Source organism: Salmo trutta, chromosome 33 (assembly GCF_901001165.1).
Source record: "Salmo trutta chromosome 33, fSalTru1.1, whole genome shotgun sequence".
NCBI classification, from domain to species: domain Eukaryota; kingdom Metazoa; phylum Chordata; class Actinopteri; order Salmoniformes; family Salmonidae; genus Salmo; species Salmo trutta.
The window spans coordinates 21,160,366-21,180,304 of NC_042989.1; the positions used below are offsets into that span (position 1 = coordinate 21,160,366).

At 46.8% G+C, this 19,939-nt stretch overlaps 1 protein-coding gene across 6 annotated transcripts in view; it reads right to left on the reverse strand.

The window, feature by feature from the left end:
* The window catches only part of LOC115172637 (regulator of G-protein signaling 6-like), a 62,234-nt gene that overhangs the window by 18,818 nt on the left and 23,477 nt on the right, over positions 1-19,939 (reverse strand). For 5 of the 6 annotated variants that reach the window (XM_029730273.1, XM_029730272.1, XM_029730276.1 and 2 more), the window contains exons 3-5: positions 3,322-3,421; positions 1,884-1,934; positions 1,673-1,800 (exon numbers count right to left, since the gene is read on the reverse strand). In XM_029730273.1, coding sequence (XP_029586133.1) covers positions 1,673-1,800; positions 1,884-1,934; positions 3,322-3,421 — 279 coding nt within the window. The remainder of the gene's footprint in view (positions 1-1,672; positions 1,801-1,883; positions 1,935-3,321; positions 3,422-19,939) is intronic. The other variant, XM_029730275.1, reaches the window with a different exon arrangement.

Sequence of the window (19,939 nt, forward strand, 5' to 3'; positions counted from 1 at the left end):
AATCAGCCGCTTATGGTAGAGTGGCCAGACAGATGCCACTCACTCCTCAATAAAATGCACATGACAGCCTGCTTGGAGTTTGCCAAAAGGCACCTAAAGGACTCTCAGGTCATGAGAAACAACATTCTCTGGTCTGATGAAACCAAGATTGAACTCTTTGGCCTGAATGCCAATCGTCGAGTCTAGAGGAAACCTGGCACCATCCTTCCGGTGAAGCTTGGTGATCACAGCATCATGCTGTGGGGATGTTTTTCAGTGGCAGCGACTGGGAGACCAGTCAGGATCAAGGGAAAGATGAATGGAGCAAAGTACAGAGAGATCGTTGATGACAGCCTGCTCCAGAGCACTCAGGACCTCAGACTGGGGTGAAGGTTCACCTTCCAACAGGACAACGACCCTAAGCTCACAGCCAAGACAATGCAGGAGTGGCTTTGGGACTAGTCTCTGAATGTCCTTGAGTGCCCCAGCCATAGCCCGGACTTGGACCTGATCAAACATCTCTGGAGAGACCTAAAAATAGCTGCGCAGCAACGTTTCCCATCCAACCTGACAGAGCCGGAGAGGATCTGCAGAGAGGAATGGGAGAAACTTCCCAAATAGTTAAATAAAATAAAAATAAATAGGTGTGCCAAGCTTGTAGCTTCATACCCAAGAAGACTCAAGGCTGTAATCGCTGCTAAAGGTGCTTCGACAAAGTACTGAGTAAATGGTCTGAATACTGTATTTGCTTTGTCATTATGGGGTATTGTGTGTAGATTGATGAGGAAAAAAATATTTAATCCATTCTAGAATAAGGCTGATACGTAACAAAATGTGGAAAAAGTCAAGGGGTACCTCAATTACCTCGTACCCCTGCACATCAACTCGGTACTATGACCCCGTGTATATAGTGAAGTTATTGTTACTAATTGTGTATTTACTATTACTTTTATTATAATGTGATATACATTTTCTATTATTTCTCTATTTTCTTTATCTTTGCATTGTTGGGAAGGGCCCGTAAGTAAGCATTTCACTGTTAGTCTATGCCTGTTGTTTTCGAAGCATGTGACGAATAACATTTGATTTGAACAACAATGCCAGATTGTGGGATGCTGTGAGTAGATATGCAACACTGTACATTGTGCCTCTCCAATTGATATCATCTATAATATCAACATTTTTAATGATATTTACAATATAGTGATAATATCTGTAGTGATTTACCCACGAGTTAGGGGAGAGAACAAGGGTAGTGAGTCCAGACCAATTACAACACTTGACCTGTTACTGAGGATCAGACTATAGGAATCTCTCAATTCAGTTGCTCTGTTAGAACACTCTCCCCTGGTTTTCTCTGCTTTAGAGCGTAAAGTGACCAGCCACAAGGTAATGAGGCTACTGTTCTGGACAGTGCACAGGATCATTTATGGTCATAACTCATGTTATGGATGGTGGTGTGGACAGGAAATCCAGTTTGGGACCACTACGCTCTTAGAAGAAAAGGTGCTATCTAGAACCCAAAGGGGTTATTCAGCTGTCCCCACATAAAACCCCTTGAAGAATCTTTTTGGTTCCATGTAGAAAATAAGAAGGGGAAAAAATCTCTATGGGGACAGCCGAAGAACCCTTTTTTTCTAAGAGTGTAAGGATGGTACGTCTACTGGTGCCTGAAGTTACCATGGTAGCTTACCTGGAAGCGGTACAGGGTCCCATCATCTTTGAGAGTGAGGACGTGGTCGGAGATCGGGAAGAGGTAGCCAAGGGCAGCGATCAGGCTCCCTAAATGAATGGCTTCAGCTACAGGAGAGAAGACTAACGCTGAGTAGAGAAAAATGGCTTGAGTAGAGACTGACATCAGCGGTCAATCCCAGTCACGTTGGCTGTGTACATAGCAGACATACCTGAGTCCTCAATGGAGAGGTTTTTCATCAGCCACTGCACAATGTCTGCTCCTGGTATTCAAAGCAGAGGAACGGTTGATAGGGACAATGAAATGGCATTGTACACACACAGAAAGCCTCTACACAACAGCTGCAATAGGTAACAGGTCTCCCCTCAACAATTTATTACTTTTAGCTTACAGTACAGCTACAACGCCCTTGGCTAAGGCTGAATGTGGTATAGCTGAGTATGTGTTTGCAGGAACAATCCAAATGGAACAATGTGATCATGGTCTAACAATAGGCAGGAAACCACACTGCCCTTTCCCACCTGGACAAAAGAAACACCTATGTGAGAATGCTATTCATTGACTACAGCTCAGCATCCAACACCATAGTGCCCACAAAGCTCATCACTAAGCTAAGGACCCTGGGACTGAACACCTCCCTCTGCAACTGGATACTGTACTTCCTGATGGGCCTCCCCCAGGTGTTAAGGGTAGGCAACAACACATTTGCCACGCTGATCCTCAACACCGGGGCCCCTCAGGGGTGCGTGCTTAGTCCCCTCCTGTACTCCCTGTTCACCCACGACTGCATGGCCAAGCTACTGCACGGCAAGCGGTATCCGAGCGCCAAGGCTAGGTCCAAAAGGATCTTTAACAGCTTCTACCCCCAAGCTATAAGACTGCTGAACAATTAATTAAATGGCCACCCCCCCCCCTTTGTCTTTCACTGCTGCTACTCGCTGTTTATAATCTATGCATAGTCACTTTACCCATACCTACATGTACAAATTACCTCAACCAATCTGTTTTTTATTTTGTTTACTAAATATTTTCTTAACTCTATTTCTTGAAATGCATTGTTAGTTAAGGGCTTGTAAGTAAGCATTCGGCATGTGACAAATACAATTTGATTTGATTTGAAACCAGGTAACCATCTTTTCTCTAACTCCTGGACAGCAACATATTTGGCATAATGTGAGGAGGAGTGAGACTGGGAGAGTGAAGCGTGAGCCCAGCAGACCTAAAGAGACGTGAGGGGGTGAGTCACACTCAGAGCAACGTTACTGGGACCCCCCCTCTCCTATTCCCCAGACCCATGGCTACTGTTGACTCTGTTGACTCACACACACACATACACACACCAGCTAGAACAGTCTCACTCACTCATACTGCCCCCTAAAACCATGTCATAAAACACACAACCAGCCACTCTCTACAATGTCAGTATCAGACAGCCTCATCTGTCCCCATCTGCAGAGGCAGCAAGTCAAATGAGCCTGAAAGGTCATATTTGCTTTAATGATTCTGACTCTCTGTCTGCTCTCTCTGCTTTCTCTTATTGTATGAGACAACACACACACACACACACACACACACACACACACACACACACACACACACACACACACACACACACACACACACACACACACACACACACAGCTGGTCACCTGATACCACACTGGGGATCTTGGACAGGAAGCTCTTGACAGTTCGGATGGCCACCCCTCCTGCCTTCTCATCCTGTATCCGCATAATGACATCTTCAATCTAACAGGGAGAGGAGACACAACAAAAGTGATCAGGGTTAGAGCACAAACCAAACCATCCACAGTTTCTCCATTAAAATGATTCATTTTCATATAACAATCCAATTCTAATGTGGAAATCTAGGGTCTGTTTATCCAGTCCCACAATTCCCACGGTAACAAGGCCCACCAATGGGGAGACTAGGCCCATTGAAGATGGCTGTCAGAGCGATTCCCCAGAGGTTAAGATAAACATCACACCTCAAACGCCTTGCAGGCAGCAAGCAACCCGCCACATCACACAACAGCAGCCTAAAATTAGGCACGGCCGCACCGTGCTCGCAGCTCAAGACTCAGACACACACACACACACATACTGACTGACTGTAACAAAGATGATTATGCTTGGATGAATTCAAAGGCCTGATTGTGTGCAAAGCTGATATGATTTGGTTGCTCCTTTAGCTTCACCATCTCAGAAAGGTCATCTGCATTTATCTGCACTGTTAAATGGGAGATGGCATGGATCGACTCGTTCTATTTCCATCAATATTCAGCAACAATCAGAAAACGCTCTTTATCAGCCATTTGTAGAGAGCCCTATAGGGGACAGTGATAAAGTCATGCAATTCTCTGTTGTGCCACTGCCATTCCAGCATGTTCCTGACCCCCTTCTCTCCCTCTCCTCTCATCCATCATTCAAACAGACACATTTGCATGTTCCAGCAGCCTCCTTAGCCTCAGAAATTCAGCTCTGAGCGAGCGCACCAAGAGCCAACTGCCTCCTCTCCTAAGTGGTTGCAGCAGGTTGCAGTAGCACGGCATGCCTCAGTACTGTGTATCTCTGCCCTCACAACGACAACCATAGAGATGTGCAGTACTCTGGCCAATCCCAACTCACAGGCCAAGGACAGTATAAATAAGAATAGGTGGTTTCGCAACAAGTACAAACATTGGTCACTATTTCAACAACCAGCCCCTACAACCATTGTGTCTCTGGTCTGATGGCCTGATGAAAGCAACAATCATAACTCAGTAGACCCATTAGCAGGTCTGTCTCTGGCTAGAAGCAGTGTTGAGAAGACAGCAGGTCCGTCTCTGGTATGAAGGTTGAGAAGACAGCAGGTCCGTCTCTGGCTAGAAGGAGTGTTGAGAAGACAGCAGGTCCGTCTCTGGCTAGAAGGTTGAGAAGACAGCAGGTCCGTCTCTGGCATGAAGGTTGAGAAGACAGCAGGTCCGTCTCTGGCTAGAAGGAGTGTTGAGAAGACAGCAGGTCTGTCTCTGGCATGAAGGTTGAGAAGACAGCAGGTCTGTCTCTGGCTAGAAGGAGTGTTGAGAAGACAGCAGGTCTGTCTCTGGCTAGAAGGTTGAGAAGACAGCAGGTCCGTCTCTGGCTAGAAGGAGTGTTAAGAAGACAGCAGGTCTGTCTCTGGCTAGAAGGTTGAGAAGACAGCAGGTCTGTCTCTGGCTAGAAGGTTAAGAAGACAGCAGGTCTGTCTCTGGCTAGAAGGTTGAGAAGACAGCAGGTCTGTCTCTGGCTAGAAGGTTGAGAAGACAGCAGGTCTGTCTCTGGCTAGAAGGTTGAGAAGACAGCAGGTCCGTCTCTGGCTAGAAGGAGTGTTAAGAAGACAGCAGGTTTGTCTCTGGCATGAAGGTTGAGAAGACAGCAGGTCTGTCTCTGGCTAGAAGGAGTGTTGAGAAGACAGCAGGTCTGTCTCTGGCTAGAAGGTTGAGAAGACAGCAGGTCCGTCTCTGGCTAGAAGGAGTGTTAAGAAGACAGCAGGTCTGTCTCTGGCTAGAAGGTTGAGAAGACAGCAGGTCCGTCTCTGGCTAGAAGGAGTGTTAAGAAGACAGCAGGTCTGTCTCTGGCTAGAAGGTTGAGAAGACAGCAGGTCTGTCTCTGGCTAGAAGGTTAAGAAGACAGCAGGTCTGTCTCTGGCTAGAAGGTTGAGAAGACAGCAGGTCTGTCTCTGGCTAGAAGGAGTGTTGAGAAGACAGCAGGTCTGTCTCTGGCTAGAAGGAGTGTTGAGAAGACAGCAGGTCCGTCTCTGGCTAGAAGGTTGAGAAGACAGCAGGTCCGTCTCTGGCTAGAAGGTTGAGAAGACAGCAGGTCTGTCTCTGGCTAGAAGGTTGAGAAGACAGCAGGTCTGTCTCTGGCTAGAAGGTTGAGAAGACACCAGGTCTGTCTCTGGCTAGAAGGTTGAGAAGACAGCAGGTCTGTCTCTGGCTAGAAGGTTGAGAAGACAGCAGGTCTGTCTCTGGCTAGAAGGTTGAGAAGACACCAGGTCTGTCTCTGGCTAGAAGGTTGAGAAGACAGCAGGTCTGTCTCTGGCTAGAAGGTTGAGAAGACAGCAGGTCTGTCTCTGGCTAGAAGGTTGAGAAGACACCAGGTCTGTCTCTGGCTAGAAGGTTGAGAAGACACCAGGTCTGTCTCTGGCTAGAAGGTTGAGAAGACAGCAGGTCTGTCTCTGGCTAGAAGGTTGAGAAGACAGCAGGTCTGTCTCTGGCTAGAAGGTTGAGAAGACACCAGGTCTGTCTCTGGCTAGAAGGTTGAGAAGACACCAGGTCTGTCTCTGGCTAGAAGGATTGTTAAGAAGACAGCAGGTCTGTCTCTGGCTAGAAGGAGTGTTACGAAAACAGTATAAGTTGCTATATTTACTCTTCTGCAAGCCTCACAATCAAAGGCAATTATCTCCTTGCCAACTGGCTAAATATTAAATAGATTACTATAATAGAGTACATAAATCTAATATACCTGAGCAACACTTTTGAGATGCGTATGGATTTAATAATAGTCCGATAATGTTTCAGACAGTGGAGAAGAGAAGGAATAGTGAGGCAAGACAATTATAAATCTCTCACCAAATGACTGCCTCTTTAGACAGACTGTGCAGTTGGGAAAGAGCGATAGAGAGAGAGAGTGAGAGAGAGAGAGAGAGCACTAAGATACCACACCACATCAAATCTGTATTTTCAGAGAGAAGAAACAAGGATTTTACAGTACAGTTACATTCTTATCTTTTAGAACGGCACTATCAGTCCAAACAGATTTACTGTCTTCCTGTGTCTGAGTACAAACCTTGAGACAAAACAATGGGAATATGTTATGAAATTATCTCCATTTGCTGCAATACAATGACACTCCACACACCCCGAGAGAGACAACAGTAAAAGGATTTGGTTATTTTGTTCTTGTTAAATAATGGACCTTGGTCTCCATAACAGTTTTGAAAATAACAAATGATCTCCCTATAGGATGACAGTGGGCACGAAGTACTTAGCAGGGGTACAGAAACCAGCAGTATCTTTTCACTGTGGAAGCTAATGGTATTTGCATCTTGGTGTGAAGGGCTTTTGAGAGCTGAACATTCCTGCTAGCTGGCGATAACAGTACTTTGCCCCTCCACACTGAACTCTATTAACGGCAATCGGGGAAGAGGTATGTGTGTGTGTGCCTGTGTGTGTGTGTGTCCGCTGGGGCCCATTGTCATCCGTCCCTCTTATCTGTGAGGTTACTGAGGGCCCATGCTGCTGTCAGGGCAGTGGCCACTCAGCCAGCCACCCTGTGACGCTCCCTGGCAGGCAATTACAGTGGACTTCTCAACTTATTATCAACACAGAAACACTATCAGGACTTATGGTACTGCATATGCTGTGTGGCTTAGATTCCCAACTGTAGTTTCTACCTCAAACAGTGGTTTCAGTTGAAACAATGACTGGGAGCTACAGCTGAAGTTGGAAGTTTACATACACCTTAGCCAAATACACTTAAAATCGTTTTTTTACAATTCCTGACATTTAATCCTAGTAACAATTCCCTGTCTTAGGTTAGTTAAGATCACCACTATATTTTAAGAATGTGAAATGTCAAAATAATAGTTGAGAGAATGATTTATTTCAGCTTTTATTTCTTTCATTACTTTCCCAGTTGGTCAAATGTTTACATACACTCAATTAGTATTTGGATGCATTGCCTTTAAATTGTTTAACTTGGGTCAAACGTTTCGGGTAGTTCCACAAGCTTCCCACAATAAGTTGGGTGAATTTTGGCCCCTTCCTCCTGACAGAGCTGGTGTAACTGAGTCAGGTTTGTAGGCCTCCTTGCTCGCACATGCTTTTTCAGTTCTGCCCACAAATTTTTTGTGGGATTGAGGTCAGGGCTTCATGATGGCCACTCCAATACCTTGACTTTGTTGTCCTTAAGCCATTTTGCCACAACTTTGGAAGTATGCTTGGGGTCATTGTCCATTTGGAAGACCCATTTGCGACCAAGCTATAACTTCCTGACTGATGTCTTGAGATGTTGCTTCAATATATCCACATCATTTTCCTTTCTCATGATGCCATCTATTTTGTGAAGTGCACCAGTCCCTCCTGCAGCAAAGCACCCCCACAACATGATGTTGCCACCCCCGTGCTTCACGGTTGGGATGGCGTTCTTCGGCTTGCAAGCCTCCCCTTTTCCCTCCAAACATAACGATGGTCATTATGGCCAAACAGTTCTATTTTTGTTTCATCAGACCAGAGGACATTTCTCCAAAAAGTATGATCTTTGTCCCCATGTGCAGTTGCAAATCGTAGTCTGGCTTTTTTATGGCGGTTTTGGAGCAGTGGCTTCTTCCTTGCTGAGCGGCCTTTCAGGTTATGTCGATATTTTACTGTGGATATAGATACTTTTTACCTGTTTCCTCCAGCATTTTCACAAGGTCCTTTGCTGTTGTTCTGGGAATGATTTGCACTTTTCGCACCAAAGTACATTCATCTCTAAGAGACCGAACGCGTGTCCTTCTTGAGTGGTATGACGGCTGCGTGTTCCCATGGTGTTTATACTTGCGTACTATCCCAAGGATGAACCAGACTTGTGGAGGTCTGCCATTTTATTTCTGAGGTCTTGGCTGATTTCTTTGGATTTTCCCATGATGTCAAGCAAAGAGGCACTGAGTTTGAAGGTGGGCCTTGAAATACTTCCACAGGTATACCTCCAATTGACTCAAATGATGTCAATTAGCCTATCAGAAGATTCTAAAGCCATGACATCATTTTCTGGAATTTTCCAAGCTGTTTAAAGGCACAGTCAACTTAGTGTATTTAAACTTCTGACCCACTGGAATTGTGATACAGTGAATTATAAGTGAAATAATCTGTCTGTAAACAATTGTTGGAAAAATTACTTGTGTCATGCACAAAATAGATGTCCTAACCGACTTACCAAAACTAAAGTTAGTTAACGAGAAATTTCTGGAGTGTTGAAAACATGTTTTAATGATTCCAACCTAAGTATATGTAAACTTCCGACTTCAACTGTGTCTATCAATGGAGATGAGATGAAATACATGTCCATTTACCAGGACGTTTTGAAATACCGGTCAGGACAAGAGCATACTCCAATTGTGACTAATACTAACTACCTTATATCCATAAATGGTTCCAGACAAGCTAATAATAAGCTAATAAAAGCAGAAAGTCTCCCAAAATGAGACCTTGATAAAAAATGTAGAAGGGTGTAATAGACCATTAATGATTCAACAGCCGTCACCACCACAGACACACTGGTCATTTTTCAAAGACCTTTATGGCTGTGAAAGTCATAATGGCCAATCTGAGAACTTTTCAAGACTGTTTTCTAACCTACTTTCTGCTGAATGATATTCTCTTTACTGCCCAATTAACATATGAACAGAGCCCAACAATACGAAACATAAAGTGAGTATCGGATAAGTGTGAACTCAGTGCAGTAAGAGTTCACCGGTCCCAATACATTCTTCTGACTTGCTCTGGATGTCTTCATATGCTGGATTTGTGAATTCCTTTCAAACAGTCCAAGCCATCACAATGAACTGTATATAGAGCATGTGACTTTTAGGCAAGAAATCAAACTGACTTTTGGCTGTGAGCATTCTTAAATAAACCAACCGTCCACCACCCCCCTTATTCCTAGGACCAGCCAGGCATCACACTGTGTGAATAGCAAGCTGATGTCTAGCTTGGCTCTAGCTGCTCTTCTCTGGGGATGCAGGTGTGAATGACAGCTGCTTTGGTGGAGAGGGTCTCCTTGTACCCTCTATGGACCAGAGGGGGGCTCCTGCAGGCTTGGTCATGATGAGGGGGTGCCGGGTGTTAGGGAGCCTCTCCTGGATTCGTTCCATCAAGGACAGACACTGTGACAGCTACAGCAGCACCAGCAATGACTGGAAAGGCCAAATGCCTACATACAGCTGATATATCAACGATGTATAATGGGTTGAAAAGAGAAATGCTTTCATTAGCCAATGTGAACAAAACATTTAAACAGGTCAACATTCACAAAGCCTCTGGGCCAGATGGATTACCAGGACATGTACTCAAAGCATGTCTTCACTGACATTTTCAACCTCTCTCTGACCGAGTCTGTAATGCCTATATGTTTCAAGCAGACCACCATAGTCCCTGTGCCCAAGGAAGGTAACCTGCCTAAATGATTACCGCCCCGTGGCACTCACGTCTGTAGCCATGAAGTGCTTTGAAAGGCTGGTCATGGATCACACCAACAGCATCCTCCCGGACAGCCTAGACCCACTCCAATTCGCATACCGCCCCAACAGATCCACAGATGATGCAATCTCAATCGCACTCCACACTGCCCTTTCCCACCTGGACAAAAAGAACACCTATGTGAGAATGCTGTTCATTGACTACAGCTCAGCGTTCAACACCATAGTGCCTACAAAGCTCATCAATAAGCTAAGGACTCTGGGACTGAACATCTCCCTCTGCAACTGGATCCTGGACTTCCTGACGGGCCGCCCCCAGGTGGTAAGAGTAGGCAACAACATGTCTGCCATGCTAAACCTTAACACTGGGGCCCCTCAGGGGTGTGTACTTAGTCCCCTCCTGTATTCCCTGTTCACCCACGACTGTGTGGGCAAACACGACTCCAACACCATCATTAAGTTTGCTGACAACACAACAGTGGTAGGCCTGATCACTGACAACGATGAGACGGCCTATAGGGAAGAGGTTAGAGAACTGGCAGTGTGGTGCCAGGACAACAACCTCTCCCTCAATGTGAGCAAGACAAAAGGGCTGATCGTGGACTACAGGAAAAGGCGGGCCAAACAGGCCCCCATTAACATCGATGGGGCTGTAGTGGAGCGGGTCGAGAGTTTCATGTTCCTTGGTGTCCACATCACCAACGAACTATCATGTCCAAACATACCAAGACAGACGTGAAGAGGGCACAACAAAACCTTTTCCCCTCAGGAGACTGAAAAGATTTGGCATGGGTCCCAGATCCTCAAAAGGTTCTACAGCTGCACCATCGAGAGCATCCTGACCGGTTGCATCACCGCCTGGTATGGCAACTGCTCGGCATCTGACCGTAAGGCGCTACAGAGGGTAGTGCGAATGGCCCAGTACATCACTGGGGCCAAACTCCCTGCCATCCAGGACCTATGCAATAGGCGGTGTCAGAGGAAAGCCCAAAAAATTGTCAGAGACTCCAGTCACCCAAGTTATGGACTGTTTTCTCTGCTACCGCACAGCAAGCGGTACTGGAGTGTCAAGTCTAGGACCAAAAGGCTCCTCAACAGCTTCTACCCCCAAGCCATAAGACTGCTGAATAATTAATAAAATCGCCACCGGATAATTTACATTGACCCCCCCCCCCTACTCTCTGTTTATTATCTATGCATAGTCACTTCACCCCTACCTACATGTACAGATTACCTCAACTAGCCTGTACCCCTCCACACTGTCTCGGTACCGGTGCCCCCTGTATATAGTCTTGTTATTGTTATTCTTATTGTGTTACTTTTTATTATTACTTTTTATTTTAGCCTACTTGGTAAATACTTTCTTCTTCTTGAACTGCACTGTTGGTTAAGGGATTGTAAGTAAGCGTTTCACGGTAAAGTCTACACTTGTTGTATTCGGCGCATGTGACAAATAAAGTTTGATTTGATTTATGAATGTGTATTTGAAATAGTCCTATGAATATCTCAACAGGATACATTTCTCTTATGTGTATGTTTCAGTGTTTTATGACAGTATGTTCCTGTTACCAAGGAGATAATTTTACACCTCACTGAAGCCCTTTTCCTCCACCAACATAGCTCATTAAATCTTCTTGATCACTGGAGAGCCTGGATTGTACTGCAAACACACTAACAATTTATCTTTCAGCGTGGAGAAAACAAAGCATAATCACTCAAATCCTGGTTGGGATTTAAGCTTCCTGAAGGTGAAAATCCATATTCTAAAATGTCCTTGTTAAATTGTTCTGATGAGAGTCTGGGTTGTGGTTGTTTAACTGTAGGTTGGCACACAAAGCAGGAGGAGATTATCCTTCACTGTAACATTGGAGAACTCCTTTGAGGGGGGGAAGCACGGGGCTTCCGTAAAATAACCCTCAGCCGTGTTTCCACAGCTAAGACTGTGACCCCTTGAACCTTTCTTCTAAAGAACTCAGAATGCTGAAAATGTCATTTCTTATGAACATCTCATTCAGACATTGTTATAGCAACAGGTCAAACTTTTAGGAGTGAGTCTGAGACACATACTCTGCTCAGTCAGTTCATCTGTAGTACATTCACATTGCCACAGGCCGGGCATCAGCAGTTTTCATTGTTTACATTCTAGCCAGTAACCTCAGCGGACATTCAACATTCTGAGCCCACCCTGGTAAACTGCCCAGAGGTGCAGCATTCTGAATGACCTAATTAGCTGCAGCTTGATTGGCTGTTCAGCCTGCTGTCCTACTGTCCCTGAAATCCACAGGAAAAGCCCCAGTGTGAACTTGTGTGTGATTCAGAACCAGGACCAACATGGTCAAAGTGTTAATGGGAATGGGAGTTGCCTGCTCAGGCCAGTTGGAGCTCCCTGCTTGTGAAGTTGAAACTCCCTGCTTGGGCCAGTTGGAGCTCCATGCTTGTCCAGTTGGAGCTCCTTGCTTGTCAAGTTGGAGCTCCATGCTTGTCCAGTTGGAGCTCCTTGCTTGTCCAGTTGGAGCTCCATGCTTGTCCAGTTGGAGCTCCATGCTTGTCAAGTTGGAGCTCCATGCTTGTCCAGTTGGAGCTCCTTGCTTGTCCAGTTGGAGCTCCATGCTTGTCCAGTTGGAGCTCCATGCTTGTCCAGTTAGAGCTCCCTACATGGACCAGTTAGAGCTCCCTGCATGGGCCAGTTAGAGCTCCCTGCATGGGCCAGTTAGAGCTCCCTGCATGGGCCAGTTAGAGCTCCCTGCATGGACCAGTTAGAGCTCCCTGCATGGGCCAGTTAGAGCTCCCTGCATGGGCCAGTTAGAGCTCCTTGCGTGGGCCAGTTGGAGCTCCCTGCGTGGACCAGTTGGAGCTCCCTGCGTGGACCAGTTGGAGCTCCCTGCGTGGACCAGTTGGAGCTCCCTGCGTGGACCAGTTGGAGCTCCCTGTGTGGGCCAGTTAGAGCTACCTGCTTGGGCCAGTTGGAGCTCCCTGCATGGGCCAGTTGGAGCTCCCTGTATGGGCCAGTTAGAGCTCCCTGCATGGGCCAGTTGGAGCTCCCTGCTTGGGCCAGTTGGAGCTCCCTGTTTGGGAAAGATGGAGCTCCCTGCTTGGGTCAGTTGGATCTCCCTGCTTGGGAAAGATGGAGCTCCCTGCTTGGGTCAGTTGAATCTCCCTGCATGGGCGAGTTGGAGCTCCCTGCGTGGTCCAGGTCGAGCTCCCTGCATGGGACAGTTGGAGCTCCCTGTGTGGGCCAGTTAGAGCTACCTGCTTGGGCCAGTTGGAGCTCCCTGCATGGGCCAGTTGGAGCTCCCTGTATGGGCCAGTTAGAGCTCCCTGCATGGGCCAGTTGGAGCTCCCTGCTTGGGCCAGTTGGAGCTCCCTGTTTGGGAAAGATGGAGCTCCCTGCTTGGGTCAGTTGGATCTCCCTGCTTGGGAAAGATGGAGCTCCCTGCTTGGGTCAGTTGGATCTCCCTGCATGGGCCAGTTGGAGCTCCCTGCGTGGTCCAGGTCGAGCTCCCTGCATGGGACAGTTGGAGCTCTCTTGTTAAAGAGACTAATATAGGAGTGTAGTGGAAGAATGGAAAATAAGTGGAGGGTCTACATGGGCTCTAGTTTCCATGGCAACATGCATAGAGAGAAGGGGAACGGAACAATTAAAAGTTTGATGATTTCAGATAAAATAAAATGTTATTTGTCACATGCGCCGAATACAACAAGTGTGAAATGCTTAATTATGAGCTGTTTCCCAATAATGCAGATTTAAAACACGAGGAATAAAATACACAGAAATATACAAGAATACACAACACACTTCCCTGCATGGGAAGAGAGCCAGATATACTCAGTTTACAATTACCCATCAGGCCTGTAGAGAGTGATAATCTAGTCAGTAGTCCCTTTGAAAAACAGAGAAACAATACAAATGCCAGTAGAAAGTAGAGGATGAAGCAAGAAATAGGAAATATTAGAGCTTGAATGTACTCTGTCAACAACATACGGACCAGATATAGAGAAGCCCTTGACCGTCCTCTTCCCTGAGTGACTCGCCAGGTTATTCCTCTCTCAATGTGAGACAAGGGGGACAGAAAAAGATCCTCCCATGCAATTATCTGTTGTTACAGACTCAATGGGTTGCTAAGGACATGAGTGCAGACAACACAGAAACACATTCGAATCCCTCAGTCAGAATGAATGGTGCACTTTTAAAACTATGTGGCCCATAGGTAGTGACTAATTTCAATTATCTGCAATGACGAATGTCCTTGAAAAGCATTAGCAATTTCAGGATAGAAACAAGTAGCCCTATAACACCCTATATCAAGACCAACACAGCCATTTCTTTGGATCTCATTCACCAAAACCGCAGTCCAACATCTATTGAAAACAACAGCTAGTCTTTGAGGCACTTACGTGTAGGTCAAACAAACATCTACATCCTGAGAACCAGTAGGACTCCAGAGGGTGTGTGGTCTAGTAAGGTCCCCTGACTTTAGCCCTGCTTGGTAATTGGGTAAGAAACGCTGTAGTGAATGAACCCTTTTTGCATGTGGCGCAATCAAATACAATAGATGAGTTAGAGGTGGGATTGGTGGCAGCCCTACAACTGTCTGAAAGATCAAAAGCAATATACTGCACTAGGAGGAAGAGTTGCCCTGCTGGTACTGTACTGGTTGTGTCAGATTTGCTTGGTAGGCACTTTAAAAAGTTATTCCACTTGCAACATGGTGACAGTCAGAGATTTGTAAATGACTGCAAGGAAGTCATTTTTTTATTCACATTTCACCACTTCAACACTTCTAAGTTGCATCCATCTGCACTCTTTCCCTCTGTTTCTGAGGTATTTCTTTTTCTTTTTTCTTTCATCTTTATTTAACCAGGTAGGCCAGCTGAGAACAAATTCTCATTTACAACTGCGACCTGGCCAAGATAAAGCAAAGCAGTGCGACAAAAACAACAACTCAGAGTTAGTTAGGTAAAGCGAAGCTACTGAAATGTGAGAAAGTGCTATAAGACAACAGGGTGGCTGTCTTGAGTGAGAACCCCGGATAGAACTGTTCTATTTTGAGAAGGAAAGGGAAGATGCACACAGATAGATTCTCTGCGTGGGCATCAGATGATCACAGCCCCTCTGTACTGATAACCATTTAGCTGCTGCAGTCGCTGAAGCCCACTCTCTGTCATCATTAGCACTGTCTGGGAGAGGAGGGGTGATGGAAGGCCATGGTGGTTCAGATGAGTACGTTTTGACGTGATGTGTTCGACATAAATAGAAACAACCATCTGGGGTGGCTGATAGGTTAAAGATGAACGCTGCTATTAGACAAAGTACTCACAACAGCTGAGTCAGAATTGGTTATAGGAAGTTGATATTTTCATTGTGTGGTACCTCACCATCTTTATACCCAATCCAAGTCTGATTTCTCATTTCTATCAGAAATAAATATACAACATGTATGTAGGTTTTTATTTTTATAAAGCTAAAACAAACAGGATGTTTAATTCATTCTTGACTTTGCAACGCTGACATGAAAGTGCATCAGGGTCTCATACAATCTGCATTTGTGTTGTTATGGTGACAAAAAATTGGTAGGTTAGTGGGATGTTTCTTTAGGCCTTGATCTGACTCACCTACACATCTACATGAGCCCACAGGCTTGTTCCTTATGTGAGAGAATCACCTACACATCTACATGACCACAGGCTTGTTCCTTATGTGAGAGAATCACCTACACATCTACATGAGCCCACAGGCTTGTTCCTTATGTGAGAGAATCACCTACACATCTACATGACCACAGGCTTGTTCCTTATGTGAGAGAATCACCTACACATCTACATGAGCCCACAGGCTTGTTCCTTATGTGAGAGAATCACCTACACATCTACATGACCACAGGCTTGTTCCTTATGTGAGAGAATCACCTACACATCTACATAAGCCCACAGGCTTGTTCCTTGTGTGAGAGAATCACCTACACATCTACATGACCACAGGCTTGTTCCTTGTGTGAGAGAATCACCTACACATCTACATGACCACAGGCTTGTTCCTTATGTGAGAGAATCACCTACACATCTACATGACCACAGGCTTGTTCCTTATGTGAGAGAATCACCTACACATCTACATGAGCCCACAGGCTTGTTCCTTATGTGAGAGAATCACCTACACATCTACATGACCACAGGCTTGTTCCTTATGTGAGAGAATCACCTACACATCTACATGACCACAGGCTTGTTCCTTATGTGAGAGAATCACCTACACATCTACATGAGCCCACAGGCTTGTTCCTTATGTGAGAGAATCACCTACACATCTACATGACCACAGGCTTGTTCCTTATGTGAGAGAATCACCTACACATCTACATGAGCCCACAGGCTTGTTCCTTATGTGAGAGAATCACCTACACATCTACATGACCACAGGCTTGTTCCTTATGTGAGAGAATCACCTACACATCTACATGACCACAGGCTTGTTCCTTATGTGAGAGAAGGAGGAATTATATTCCTTCATTGCAGAGTCTACTCCACCTGATGGTGCAGGAGGGAGGACAGGACAAGCGAGTCCCGTGGGCTACAGTGGTGAGGCAGTCTTGACAGGGAGGACAGGCAGGGTGCCATGCCAAACAAAGGGCAGAGAATGCTATTTTTTGTGTTATTAGACAGACTCCTTGAAGGATTTGGTTTGCTGGAACAGATGGAACTCAACTAATTTGATCTCGCTCTCCTTACTACTGAAACGACTACTGACCAGTTACTTCTGTACAGAAGGTATCTTCACAGCAGAGACAAACCTGGCTATGCCTTTCCTCTAGCTAGCATGTCATTACTACTAACACACAAAACAGGGGCAGCCTGATTTCCTCCTAACAATCTTTCTTATGCTTGTTGTATTCAGTGTTATAATGATCATTTTGCATCAAGATGTATTGTCAATGTATTCCTGATGCTCATTGGATGTTAACAGGTCATTGGTATTGAAAGGGTTAATATAACAGAAAAGGGTATTTAAATGAAGCTCAGTTTGTTTCCTGCTCAGGGATGATGAGATTACTTCTCTGGATACACTGAAAAGGAATGTGGGTTCGGGTTGAGCCACCTCCACTGCTTATCCTGATCCATTAAAACACACACACGCACGCACGTACGCACGCTCGCACGCACGCACGCACGCACGCACGCACGCACGCACACACACACACACACACACACACACACACACACACACACACACACACACACATCCAGCAACAGATGCTTATTTAGCCTGTGTGTGTGTGTGTGTGTGTGTGTGTGTGTGTGTGTGTGTGTGTGTGTGTGTGTGTGTGTGTGTGTGTGTGTGTGTGTGTGTGTGCCAAATGCTCCGTAGAATCCTAATCATTTTACCAACGTCTGGATTTGAAGGGGTTTTCTCTTTTTTTCTTCTTGTGTCACCTATGAAGGCATCTGTTCTTAATTCATACTAAACGACTCTCATGAGAAAGAACCATGCACAATCTGACAACACTGCATCATTGCAGTCCCTGTCATAGAAAAATACACACTTGCCACATCCCAAAATGATGCCATCTTCCATCTTCTAGGAGCACACAGGCAATCAGTGAGATAAGGGCCTTGACCTTTGAAACACACATGGATTATCTGTTGTGGCTGCTGCCTTGTTAGATTTTATGGGGTCCCGTTCCCTTCCCCCAGAGTGTGACAGTCCTCCTCTATGCAGCACTGTGCTTGTTACCTGTATCCTATGTTTGGCCCTCCAGAGTGTTACTAGAACATTCACAAGCTCTTAAAAGGAGAGGATGCCGCACTGACAACAGGGAAACAAATTGAAAATGCCTGTTCTGAGAGAGCCAAAGAGCCGTACCAGTGCATCACTTTGGGAAGCTTCCACTGGCTTCCTGAGTGACATATAGATACTATTACTAACCCACTCTGCTGTCTGAGAGCAACATGAAAACATCAGGACCAATGTACCAATGTTCAGAATGTGCTTTACAGTATATGGGAGAGAAAGGAGCAACCTACTATTTTCAGAAAACCCACTAACACTGGATTCAATAATGAGTTCAGAACAATGTTTTACAACCTCATCATTCCTTGCGAGGTGACATTCTACCCACTTTCAAAAACGTTCTTGTTCCTGCACACTCGTATGGTTGATAACCAAACCGCATTGAACAGGCTGAGCAGCAACACATGTGACAAGGAAAGGGGAGCCTCATCACGTAGAGCCACAGGGCACTAGAGTCACTAGCATCGCTCACCTCAGATGAGGTTGGGTCTGTCCCCTCCCCGTGGCCCGGGGCATGGCTGGCTCCTCGTTCTCCTGACAGACAGAGGGGAAGGTGTCAGTGGCACTGGCCTTTGTCACCGTGTCCTCATCTCCCTGCAGGGCCACTTGTCCCCATTATTATCCTCTAATGGCATTTTAATAACCACAAATAAGCCTGGAGGTATTTGATGCCAGGGAGGCTCTTTGATTGAATCAGAGAGTGAAAACAAGTGTTTTATAATAGGATCTGTTACATGCAGCAGCCGCCGCCTCCCTGTAACACAGCCCTACAGCCTGTCTGTCTACATGCAGCAGCCGCCCCCTCCCTGTAACACAGCCCTGTAGCCTGTCTGTCTACATGCAGCAGCCGCCGCCTCCCTGTAACACAGCCCTGTAGCCTGTCTGTCTACATGCAGCAGCCACCGCCTCCCTGTAACACAGCCCTGTAGCCTGTCTGTCTACATGCAGCAGCCACCGCCTCCCTGTAACACAGCCCTGTAGCCTGTCTGTCTACATGCAGCAGCCACCCCCTCCCTGTAACACAGCCCTGTAGCCTGTCTGTCTACATGCAGCAGCCACCGCCTCCCTGTAACACAGCCCTGTAGCCTGTCTGTCTACATGCAGCAGCCACCACCTCCCTGTAACACAGCCCTGTAGCCTGTCTGTCTACATGCAGCAGCCACCCCCTCCCTGTAACACAGCCCTGTAGCCTGTCTGTCTACATGCAGCAGCCGCCGCCTCCCTGTAACACAGCCATACAGCCTGTCTGTCTACATGCAGCAGCCGCCGCCTCCCTGTAACACAGCCCTGTAGCCTGTCTGTCTACATGCAGCAGCCGCCTCCCTGTAACACAGCCCTGTAGCCTGTCTGTCTACATGCAGCAGCCACCCCTCCCTGTAACACAGCCCTGTAGCCTGTCTGTCTACATGCAGCAGCCGCCGCCTCCCTGTAACACAGCCATACAGCCTGTCTGTCTACATGCAGCAGCCGCCGCCTCCCTGTAACACAGCCCTGTAGCCTGTCTGTCTACATGCAGCAGCCGCCTCCCTGTAACACAGCCCTGTAGCCTGTCTGTCTACATGCAGCAGCCACCCCTCCCTGTAACACAGCCCTGTAGCCTGTCTGTCTACATGCAGCAGCCGCCGCCTCCCTGTAACACAGCCCTGTAGCCTGTCTGTCTACATGCAGCAGCCACCACCTCCCTGTAACACAGCCCTGTAGCCTGTCTGTCTACATGCAGCAGCCACCACCTCCCTGTAACACAGCCCTGTAGCCTGTCTGTCTACATGCAGCAGCCGCCACCTCCCTGTAACACAGCCCTGTAGCCTGTCTGTCTACATGCAGCAGCCACCGCCTCCCTGTAACACAGCCCTGTAGCCTGTCTGTCTACATGCAGCAGCCACCCCCTCCCTGTAACACAGCCCTGTAGCCTGTCTGTCTACATGCAGCAGCCGCCGCCTCCCTGTAACACAGCCCTGTAGCCTGTCTGTCTACATGCAGCAGCCACCCCTCCATGTAACACAGCCCTGTAGCCTGTCTGTCTACATGCAGCAGTCGCCGCCTCCCTGTAACACAGCCCTGTAGCCTGTCTGTCTACATGCAGCAGCCGCCCCCTCCCTGTAACACAGCCCTGTAGCCTGTCTGTCTACATGCAGCAGCCACCCCCTCCCTGTAACACAGCCCTGTAGCCTGTCTGTCTACATGCAGCAGCCACCCCCCCCCCTGTAACACAGCCCTGTAGCCTGTCTGTCTACATGCAGCAGCCACTGCCTCCCTGTAACACAGCCCTGTAGCCTGTCTGTCT